Source organism: Diorhabda carinulata, chromosome 4, assembly GCF_026250575.1.
Source record: "Diorhabda carinulata isolate Delta chromosome 4, icDioCari1.1, whole genome shotgun sequence".
In the NCBI taxonomy this organism is placed as follows: domain Eukaryota; kingdom Metazoa; phylum Arthropoda; class Insecta; order Coleoptera; family Chrysomelidae; genus Diorhabda; species Diorhabda carinulata.
Genome location: NC_079463.1, coordinates 26,386,590 through 26,398,604, shown reverse-complemented (window position 1 = coordinate 26,398,604; position 12,015 = coordinate 26,386,590). Strand labels below are relative to the sequence as shown.

Genomic DNA, 12,015 nt, shown 5'->3' with positions numbered 1-12,015 from the left:
ACAAGTAAACAATGGTACATTTAGATGGAGTGTAAATAATATAAAGATAAAAATACAAAAAAGTAAATATAATTATAGAATTAGAATTCCATGATAACTCTGCCAAATACGACTAATGGGAAAGTTATAGAATGGAAAAAATTTTATTTGTTGTGTATCTTATAAATAGTGCCTGCATTCGACAGTGAAATTGATTCATTCGATATAATGGAGAAAATTTGAGAACATTAGTTGTAACAACTGAAAGTAGAATAAACAGTTTGTTGTAGTAAAAGGCAAACAATTTATATTTGATCACTTTGGTCAAAATAAGGTATAGATGAGGTTATATATCCTGATTAAGATTGGTTCGTTTCTATAGAACATGCTATTAGGGGTATATTAGTAGGTTTTCCTATTGGTATTTAAAAACTTCTTAGGATCAATTGTTAGCTATTGCTCTACATTTCTCATGTAGTTATAATGACTTCGACTTATATCTCTCTGCATTTTGGCTGGCAGATTACTAAATTTATTATTATTATTGGTACTTTTAAATTTTTGTACAAAACGATGTTTCACCTTACGGTTACGAAAAATGTCGTTGTTAAACTATAAAGGGAATTTTTTGAAAGATCTGGGAATTGTTTTGGGAACGCTAACAGAGACCGCTTCTTGAATTTGACTGTAAAAATATTTGCAAGCTCTGTCAACGTTCTTTTGAACCAATAATTGATTCCAGTTGATATTGAGCAGATCGCTGTAGAATTGGAGGAAATTAGCCTTTCGAAAGCTGTATCTCGGATTCATTGGTTATGGAATTGACTCATTTGCATTTTTTAGCCCGATAATGATTTCAAGGGAGGGGTAAAATCTATCTTTATGAGTTAACGAATCAACGCATCTGCTCACTGAAAGTTGATTCGGACTGAAAACTAAATCAAGAGTACGATTGTGGGGGTTAATAACTTTGTTTAATTGTGTAATACTCGTATTAAGAAATTTGGTGAAGTTGTTTAACGAAGTCACAAACCTATCATCTTTAGTTGAGAGCATGAATCATATAGTGCTGGGGAATATTAAAATCGCCAATAATAACCAGATCATCATCATTCAAAGCGTAAACACAGTTTGTGAGAGAATTATAGAATGTTTCATATACATTTGAGCTCAAATTTGGGGCAAAATAATATCAACCATAGGAAGCACGTTAGTTATATCCGACAGGTCGAAAGAGTTGGCATTGTAGTGCTTTCTTAATGCAAACAAAGCTCCATCACCACTGTTGGTATTGGTTGATTTAATTTTACGATCTGACCCGAATATTACGAAAGCTCAGATTCAAGGACGGAGGGAATCTTTGGGTTTGATTATAATAACATTTGAACCATAATTCTTCTAGACCACTGAGTAAGAAGTTCCGCTTATATTGGCAGGGGTAGAATCACAGTTTTTTATTACACCTTGCAGCTCATGAACTTTATTCTCGACCATTTTTTGCAGATGGTCTTCAGAAGATAAGAGAGATTCATTGATTTTTTGGTAACAATTATGTAGTATAGTGATATTTCATCTGAAATATAAACTAATTTTTAAGTAATTTTATGAAAAAATACACTAAAATAATCAAAAGGGAACACACGTTAAGAAGCTGTACTTACCGTCATGGAAACAGTTCACTCTATATGGTATCATGGCAAAAGTTAGCGTTGATTAAATACACGTATAGAAAATGAGTCTAGACTATCTCCCACGACTTCTTGTCTCAAAGTAAATTCAGATCAGGATCAAACTACCACAAATGGTGTCGGTTAACACTCTTGCTATACCATCTGATAGTCTGTTGCGAAAGCAAGTATAAATTACGGGTTGTGGGCGTATTCCCTACACCTATTATTTATAATCTCGCACAAAAATGAAATAATAAACATATTTGATAAAATATTTTATTTTGATAGATGTTATTTGCTTATACAGTCTTATCACAGCTATCGAAGCAGGGTTGCATGTTGAATAAGTTTTTCACAAACAGGTTTTCTACAGCTCCACACACGTCCGCAACATGCCTTTTAGAATCTCGTCTAGTCTGCCTCATAAATATTTAGGATCCAGAAGAAATCGAAAGTTTTAGTTCTGGGCCACGCACGGCCTTTTTACGTCTGTCAATAGAGGCGAATGGTGGGTTATGTTCCATGAAAATAATATTATGTATGCTGCCACAGCTTCAATGTCAATGGTTTGTAAAAAAACTACTGAATGGCCACCAATTCCTTCTGCGTTTTGTAAATAAACTCGTATAATACAAACAAAGATATACAGTCAAGTGTCAATATTAAGTACGATGCATTAATGGATTCAGTATTTCTTGCGCGCGAAAAACCATGTACCGCACTCCATTCTTCTACAGCTTCGATCGCCGCAGAGCTATTTAGCTGCATATATTTATACATATAAACTTCATGAGGTAACCGGCCACATCTGATAAAGATGTTTTATTTCTCACTCATATTGAATTAAAATAATTATTTTCTATTCATTATATATCTGTTGTCTACTCATTTACGAACAGTTTCAATATACAAACTTAATTATTTTGTAAAATAGTATTCAAGCCAGTGTGAGATATCACTTAAAGTGATGCCTACAGCACGTTATGTTTATTCAGAAAATATATATTTTCATAAACACTTAAAGAAAAGTCGAAACGTTAAAATTTATCTTCCTTTTAAAAAAACTAATTTCAAAACAGAAGAGACATAAAATCAAGAACATTAATAATTTTTGGAAGATAAAATTTGATGCTTCGACTTTTCTTTAAATCTTTATCAAAATATGATACTGACACTGACAATTTGCGCATTTATATTATTCAATACATCACCTATATCATAAATATTAAAATAAGAATAAAATCAAAAAAGAATGTTCTAAAAAGAAAAATTAATTTTTCCTTAGTCCTTACACCTTAAATATGTAGCAGTACTTGATCAATCAAATTATTTGTAGTTTCATCAGAATTTACAAAATAGAGCTATAAATTTCACTTAAATTATTTAGGTCTTTTATATATGGTAAGGAAAAATGTTTTATGTTTTGATGTTTTGTTTCTGTTTTGTTTTTTCAATTATTGTAGTGTCTCTTTATCCTTTTCTTGAATATGGTGTTGATCATTTTTTCCGGATGATTATTTTCTTCCAATGCAGTTTTTGCTTTTTGAATAGCTAAGCATCTAATGAATAGCTAAGCATCTAAATTCAGGATCTGGCAGTTGGATAGATCTATCAGCCAAACTTATTATCCCTGATCTTTTTTTTGACAAACAGACACTACAATCAATTAAACAACAGAACAGATACGAAACATTAAAACATAAAACATTTTTTCTTACCATATGTACAAGGACTTTCCCAACAACTATCAAATTATTTCAATAAATATGATATTAGTATAAGTCATAAAGGAAATAATACATTATCAAAATATTTCACTAAATTGAAATCTAAAACACTAAAAAACAAAAGAAGTAATATAATATATCAAGTACCTTGTACTAATTATGATGCTGTCACATAGGGCAGACCTCTAAATATTTAAAAAATAGACTAGAAGGTCATCAATGTGAGTTATGTCTACATCTATATGGCTACATCTATATATCTACATCTATATGTCTACATCTATATGTCTACATCTATACGTCTATTTATCCACAAAAACATTGCACTAGATTGCAATCTTTATGCTATTTTGTAAACTATAATTTAAGCTAGTTATATACAAAGCACGTATTGCTACTCATCAACAAAACAGCCTGCAAGATTACTACTTATAATTTTGTACAATAGTATTTAAGCCGGTTATGTTTATTTACATACCTCTACTTATTCACGAACACATGAAAGATTGTAGAACCTAATCTTTTTGTAAAATATCATTTAGAATTTACATTTATGGCATTTTATGATTCTATTCACCAAAGAATGATTGTAATTTCATTATTTCTATTTACAGTAAGTTATGTCTTCTCATTAACGAACACTTGTAAAATTTCAATGGTTTATTTTTGAACTAGTTATATCTACAGTACGATATGTTTGTATATCAACGAACACCTTGAATATTACAACTCAATTATTGTCAAGTGATTTCGAGTTAGTTATGTCTTCACATCATGAATACCTAAAAGATTGTAAACTGATTATTTTTTAGAATATTAATCGATATATTTCAATTTCCAAAACTATGTACACCAATACTTACAATTAAGAACTCATATGTGAGAAAGAACTTTTTATTACACTGATACTTTGATTTAACTTATCTAACTAATTAATAGTATATTTTTCAAGTATTCACAAGAGAAATATTTAGGATGGAAAACGTATTCTATTCACGTGAACTTTTTGTTGAACATTTGCACTTTGAGGGTTGAGTGACCTTTCTTCGTTAATATTTTCTTTTTTGTAACTATCCCCATTTAATGATTGCTCATAATTTCTGTAATAACCTAAAACATATAAGAAGTTACTAGCTTAACAGAAACAACATAGTTTATAATTTTTATTAATGAAAGGTACAATGGTCGAGGATATAAGAAACAGTGAAGGTAAATTGTTACTAACCATGCTGAAACCGATTTTTGTAAGGATCTGTAACAGGATCATGATTTTCGTTAACAGGCTTAAATTCGTCACTGGGAAGTCCATTGTTGACATTTGTTATTGGATTCGGAAAATTTTGTGCTGTATAAAAAACATATTTTGATTATATACTTTTAATATTTAATATTTTAATATAATTTAGTGCAAAATCTCCAGAATTATTTTTTAATAATTTTGGAAATGAATGGTGAAAATTATCAATCAAAATTTATAATGTACAAATAGGAAATCAACTTTAGGATAAAAATCCTCTTCATAAAATCAGATGAAAGTATAATAGAGAAATAAGATAAAAATAATTCACTTCTATATTATTTCTCAAATTTGCAGGGAAAACACTCTGAACATTCTCGTGAATGGAAAGATAGCGATTCACAATCTTTTTCAATTATTTTATTCACGTAATTCATACACTCTTCCAATTTATCCGCATCAATATCCAAATGTGCCGTTACTCATTCTAAACCTGATGTACCCATTTTGCTTAACTTAAATATTGTTTAGTGCAATATCGTAAATACCATTCCAATGAATTGAAGACATTTTTTTTTGGGTTTATTATAAAATTTCTTTGAGGTTCTTCTAAAATATCAATATTAATGCGTTCGAAAGGTGTTTTCTGAGTTTCGTTTATATGAGAGGAATTAATTAATTATATTTTCAAAGTAGTTGTTTTTGTAAAATTACAATTAATTCCGCGGTGGCTTTTACTGTTATGAAGTTGATCTAAAATAGTTGGTATTTGATGTTATTCTGGTTCCTTAGAAACATTTTGACAAATCGTGAATTTTACGTCGATTTCTGATGGTAGAAATAATAGAGTTTCTAATATTGGTAGATTAGGGTTACCTTCAACTGCATATTTGCAGTTGAAACTATAAACTGCTGCAAATAAGTATTCACAATTACTAGTTGGTTCACATGGTATAGGAATAATAAGGTATTTTCTATTTTTGACGGCTTTACTGCTAAATACGTTATTGTTGCGTAAGAAAACTCAGGGCTTTCTTCAAATATATCTTCTATTATTTTTTCATGAAAGTCTTGTGAATTATTTTCTTGAGAAATAGTTAAATTGTTTTTATTTTGCTTGTCTAGTATTTGTTTAATAGAATATTCTATTTTAGATTAATCGATTAATTATTTTGTTTTGCATAGTTCAACAAAAAAAGAAGAATTCATTTTCGGCGACTTCCCAGTCGACTTCCGATTGACCTTCGTCAGTTTGTTCGGATGACCCTGCAACTTTATGAGTGGGATAGATTGAGTAAGGTAAACATTTGGAATTTCCTAGTTTAGGATGAAAAGAATGGAAATCTTTTATGTGGTTGATTTTAATCCGAGAAAGAGCGTATGCATTTTTATTAGATTTTCCAGATTTGAATTGGATTTGGTAAGATCTTTTGTTGAAAAGAACCAAGTTAACGGACGATGATCAGTTATTAGAGTAAATTTTCTTCCATATAAATAGGGTCTAAAGTGTTTTACTGCCCATACAATTGCCAAACGTTTACTTTCTGTCGTAGACTATTTTGTTTCGGTTTTGCACAATGCCCTAGACGCATAAGCTATAAGTAAATCTTTTCCTCTTAGGTCTTGCGATAAAACTGCGCCGATTGCAAATGCGCTAGAATCTGTAGTTAAAAGAAAAGTTTCTTCAAAATTTGGGTAGATGAAAATCGAGGTAGTAGTTAAAGCATCTTTCAATTCTTGAAAAGCCTTTTAACATTCGGAGTCTAAAATAAACGAAACATCTTTTTGTAGAAGTGTTATCATCGGTTTAGAAATTTTCGCAAAATTCGGCATAAACCTTTGATAGTAGCTATCAAGTCTCAAAAAGGATTTAAATTATTTCTTAAATTTTAGCAGAAAATGGCCTAACCCCATTTTCTATAATTAGATGTCCAAGGTAGGCGACGTCTGTTCTCAGAAATTCGCATTTGTCAGGCTGAAGTTTGAGATTGTGTTCTTGAAGTCTCTTAAATTCATCTGTTAAACGAGAAATATGTTCTTGTATCGTCGGGGAATAAACAATAATGTTGTACATGTAGACGAGGCATCATTCATTTTGAATTCCAGCAAGGAAGTTATCCATTACCTTCTGGAATGTCGAAGGGGCATTTTTTAGAGCATACGGCATTTTAAGAAATTCGAAATGTCCATTTTCGATGGTGAAAGCGGTCTTTGGTATATATTTAGGCGTTATTTTAATCTGATAAAACTCGGATCAGAGATCTAGTAGATTTCCAATATTTGGCATTGGGTATTTATCATGTACGGTAACTTCCTTTAATTTTCTATAACCTACGACAACATGCCATTTTGGTTTGCCGGATGCGTCGAGTTTTTTGAGCACTACCCACAAAGTTGACGACCATGGAGAATTACTGGGTTGTAAAATGTTTGGTGAGAGCATTCTATTGATCTGATCTTTCACTTGTTGTTTATGGATTTGAGGGTAGCGATATGTGGGTTTAGAATTTTGAGTATCTATAGTATGTTTTATTTCATTAGTAAAAGTTAATACGTCTCTTCTAAATAAAATATATCAGAAAAATCAATACAAAGTTCAACTTTGTATTGATTTTTCTTTGAATGTTGGGAGATCAAGTCTCATTTATCATGGTGGTTAAGATGATTGAGTCTTAGCTGCTTTTCTATTTCTACTGTTCTATCGACACACATTTTTCCGGTGGTTAATTGAATATTATTTACAGTATTTATTTCATATGGTTCTAAAATAAGTTTTGAAAATGTTACAGTTTTTGGAATACAGTTAGCGTTTAGCACTGAAATGAAAAATTCTCCTTTCTCATTTATTTTAACCAAAGCGTTTGGTAATTTAACTTTTTCTATTTCCTGATCTAGCATCAGTATTGACCAAGTCGGTTGTTCGGTTCTAGGTTCAATGGTAACTGTATTTTTGTGAATTTGTGGAAATTGTATTTCAATTGAAATATTTTCAGTTTCGTTTCTGTAACTTTGAACAATGGAACAATTTTGAAATCAGTTATCCGTTGCTTGTTTTTAGATCAACAATGCATTTATAGGGTTCTAAAAAATCTGAACTTAATAACATCAAATTCAATATCTAAATTACAAATATACACCTTGTGTGGATCATTGGATTTAAACGGAATAAGGGTTGATTCGTTAACTCTAATTTTTTGATTTGTTAAAACCCTGAATAATTACATTTACCGAAGAAAGATTTCTATAATTTTCGCACGTTTCAGGTTTGAATATTAATCCAGTACCTGTATCGATTAGAATTTTGAAGGAATTTGTTGCATCTTTAATATAATATAGTTTTTTGAATTAACCGCTAAGGTATTTTTTATCTGGACGAATCTGGAGGTTTCATTTCCAAAGGAACTTGTCGAAAATTCTGATAATAATGATGATTTGAATTCAGGAGATTATGGGATTCAAAAATATGAATATTTTCAACATTGTGACTGAAATTGTTTTGTTCGATGTAGCTTAAATTTTTGTATTCATTTGTATTACAAACCGATGCATCATTATCAAAATTTGAATCATTATCAGCAGTATAATAGTTTTCTTCAATTTCATTGTTAATTGTATAATAGTCAGGAGCATTGAAATAAATTTTTTGGTAATATTGTTGATAGTCAAGTGCATTTTCAGAGAAATGATTTGAATTATTATAATAATTTTGACTGTTATCAGTATAATAGTCATAATTGTAATGAGTATTATGAAAAACTTGATTACTGTTAAAATTAAAAGTTCTTTGTTGATTAAAATTCGTGTTGGGTCGATTTTCCGGTTGTTTCTGAGATCTATAAATTGGATTTGTTTTAATTACCGAAGGACGATTTTGATTTAGTTACAGTTATTTATTTTAGATTGAATCAACGTTTAACTTATTTCTAATTGTTGATATGTATTGAATATAAAACAAATATTACCTGTAGAGCCGCCAAAAAAAGGTAGTTGAAAATTATTTAAATCTGGCAACAGTGATTGGAAGCTTTGTCCTATTTGAGGTATGGTTTGTATAAATGAAGCAATTCCATTTCCTAATCCTTGTCCAACATCTTGTGGAGAAGGTAAAATGTTGGTAAAACTTGATATAATGTTGTTAAATATACCTAAAATGAAAACAATGTTTAGCAATTAATCAATATGATATCAACACGAGATCATGTACTTTTTTAACATTTTCGTGTGTGATAGGGTTCGTGGGTTCTCCACATAGATATTCGCTTTTTCACGACTGTCTACCACGTTTAACCTCAGGACCCTGTCACATATTTCAAATGTTATTACAAAATTTCCTAATGTATACATCAAATGTATTTGACTTGTTGTCAACGCGTTTAAACGTAAGTATTTAAACTCCGCACATTGTTCGACACTACTCATTTTGATACTGAGATGCGCTCTGTCAAATTCGAGCTTCTATAATAGACACGCTTGTCAGCGTGAGTTTATGCACAATGGGTTACGATGTAAGATGATAATTCTTTTGATTTACGAATGGGTCAGGGGCCGGAAGTAAGTATAATCTAATTTGAAGGCATATGTATTGATTTTCACTCTTATTGAATTACTATTACAAATAAATATCCCTGAATTGTTATTGTAAGAGAGATGGCGTATCAGTTAAACCGACGCGCAGCAGTATGACTATGTTTGTAGTACGATTTTTTGGCGTTACAAAAACATCATAATATTAAATTGAAAAAACTGTTTAAAATTTGGGGAACTGGTAATATTACCATTAATTGCTGACACGTTTTCGTGTCGATTGAATTGAAAAAAAAAGATTGCATTTGTTGAAGAATATGACATTGTTTCATTCTGCCAAAGCGCCTGCTAATTCGTCTCTCCTAAACTTAACAAATAGCTCTGAGGAAAGTGATTTCAGACGACAAAAGAGACCATGGCAGATTATCTTAGGAAATATTCGAGGCTCGCTGGACTGAGTGATGGGAGTTGAAAGAAGATTATGTTGAAAACTATATTTTTTCTGTAAATTTTTCAAGATAAAGTGAATGTTGAGCCCCCTTGCTACTGATCTTTCTATTTCAGCCTAAAAGATTTCTAAGAAATACATTTTCGAAGTCATATTTTCTATACGCACTAATTGGTAATTCTTGGAGGTCACTATGGTATGGAGTATTGCCAAAAAAGATCGAATTTATTGAAAATATATCCAAAATTTTTTTCCGTATGTTCTAAAATAGTGTAAAAAAATTGTTAGCCACATAACTTTTGTATAAACTTTCAATGAAAGAATAAATGTTTTTAATAAAGATAGAGAAAGCGGCTTGTTAACGGAATTGTACTATTGAAAGGCAGAGAAAGAGTTTACCACTCTCTATACCTCTCTTCTCACTATGAAAATCAAAACTTGTTATTCTCTTCATTTGCCATTCCCAACACTCGAAACTTTGACGTTATGGTGATACTGTCAGAATACAGTTGAAACGTACAGAGAAAAGAGAACAAGGAAATGGCCAAAAAATTGTGAAATCGTTGAAATTAATATCCTTCTGGTAATGTTGATAGATTATATTGAATTAATGGAATACAAAACTAGAGATTTACAAGCTTGGCAGAAAAAGAGAGTAGTTTTAAGTGAAATTGTACAGAAAATTGACAATAATTGACAATAATATATTATATAAAGAACTTACTAATAATTCCACACTTAAAACAACTGACAATTGTGATAAATTGATTAGTTATTAACAAAAACAAATTGACAAAGCAACTGAAGAGAAATCAATAAACTAAGATAATATTTCTACCAAATTCAATTGTTCATTGAAATAAAAGTTTGGTTTAAAAAGTGGAGGTTTATCTTAAGTGAAAAATTTAGTTGAGAGAATATCTCTTTGAAATAAAATTAATTTATAACTATGAATAACTTAAAGTGGTTTTGTTATTGTAAATTATTCAAAAAAAGAGTTTTGAAAATGTTTCAATAGATACAATTTAGAAATTTTAACAAAATGGCTAAGTGAAATAATATATATATACTTTTGCATCAAAGGAAAAATTATCAAATAAATTTGAAAATATACTTATCCTGTGGTTATCCTGTGCAAAATCAACTATAATTTTTTGTATCCTCTGAAATTGGCACGCTACTGTATTTCAAGCATTCTTATATAAAAAATAATAACTATGATAAATAAAGGGGGACTTCTAATGGATATTATTCGTTACCAATAACCATGTTTAGGAATAAAAAATGAAAATATTTTCATCCCTGGAAAACTGAACATTGAAATTTTGTTGTTGACGTAGCGCTTGAATTTGAATGTTTTCATGTACCTATGATATAACTTACAAATTTCATTTTTAGTTTATTAGATATAAGACTTAAATCGTGAATCGTTTATCAAATGTTCTCTATCTTATCGTATGACGTAACAAAAAAGTTAGAAAATTAGTTTGCTCACCAGGTCGTGAAGATTCAGGTCCATTTTCCGATGTAGTTTCCGACGATGCATCCGCATGACCAAACAAATTTTGGAAGGGTCTGTGGCCGATAAGCATTGCCAAAAAAGGTTTGTGTGGTCTATTACCAATATGATCCCCAGTACCTGAGAAAAGGTGTAGTTTTGAATTTTAAAATTACGCTACCAAGTTTGTGAATAGAAATTCATTATTACTTGATGCTGGTACCGCTTATGTCTAAGAGAACATTGTGGAATTTTCGAATTTCGAAATATACTTTGAATTCCTATTCCTATTTATAGGAAATAAAGAGAATCTTCTATCAGCTGTTGAGTCTTCACTTCATTATCTTGGCATTTTATCAGTAAAAATTTATTATTCATTATCGTAGCTCATATACGTTATATTGGCATCGACTAAAATTCCAAATTTTACGCAAATCATGCCCAAAAACCGATTGATATCTATCTTTTAATTGAAAAATCGAAAGATAAAATTTTTGAGGTTCGAAACATATCAAGATATGTTTCATGACTATTATGGTGGATCTATCTACCTACCTACAGAACCTACAGTACATCGAAACGGAGAATTCGTCAGCAACAAATTAGAAAGAGTAACAGCCGTTACTTTACTGCCAATTCTTCTCGGAAATATTTTTAGTTATTAGGACGTGTCTAGGGGAACTAGAATCATCACTTAGTTTTAAGGACTGTTAACGAAAAATGATTATACTTAATATTCAATCTATAAGCAACAAAACGGACGAGTTGCATTTGTTTTTGGAGGAATTGGGGTTTCCGCTGATACTTGCTATTACTGAACACTGGTTACATGAAAATGAACCATTTTTTATTAACAAATATAGAGTTATAAGCAGATATGACAGGGATATTTCAGCTCACGGCGGGATCCTAATATTGTCTACATGTGAGGA

General features: G+C 30.5%; 1 protein-coding gene across 1 annotated transcript; it reads right to left on the bottom strand.

Annotated features, from left to right (window-relative positions):
* Positions 1-4,217: 4,217 nt before the first annotated feature.
* On the bottom strand, positions 4,218-11,713 carry LOC130892658 (uncharacterized). The gene is made up of 5 exons (XM_057798176.1): positions 11,639-11,713; positions 11,081-11,224; positions 8,576-8,758; positions 4,602-4,721; positions 4,218-4,486 (listed from the first exon to the last, which is right to left on the bottom strand). The coding sequence occupies exons 2-5, from the start codon at positions 11,175-11,177 to the stop codon at positions 4,347-4,349; spliced, it is 540 nt and encodes a 179-aa protein (XP_057654159.1). The 5' UTR covers positions 11,178-11,224; positions 11,639-11,713; the 3' UTR covers positions 4,218-4,346.
* Positions 11,714-12,015: the final 302 nt, after the last annotated feature.

Excerpts from the sequence above, each read along its gene's own strand:
- LOC130892658 (XM_057798176.1), bottom strand. The coding sequence starts at position 11,177 with ATGCTTATCGGCCACAGACCCTTCCAAAATTTGTTTGGTCATGCGGAT. Across the intron at positions 8,759-11,080 it reads ACCTGAATCTTCACGACCTG|GTATATTTAACAACATTATA; the intron begins GTGAGCAAACTA and ends TTTTCATTTTAG. Across the intron at positions 4,487-4,601 it reads CAAAAATCGGTTTCAGCATG|GTTATTACAGAAATTATGAG; the intron begins GTTAGTAACAAT and ends TATATGTTTTAG.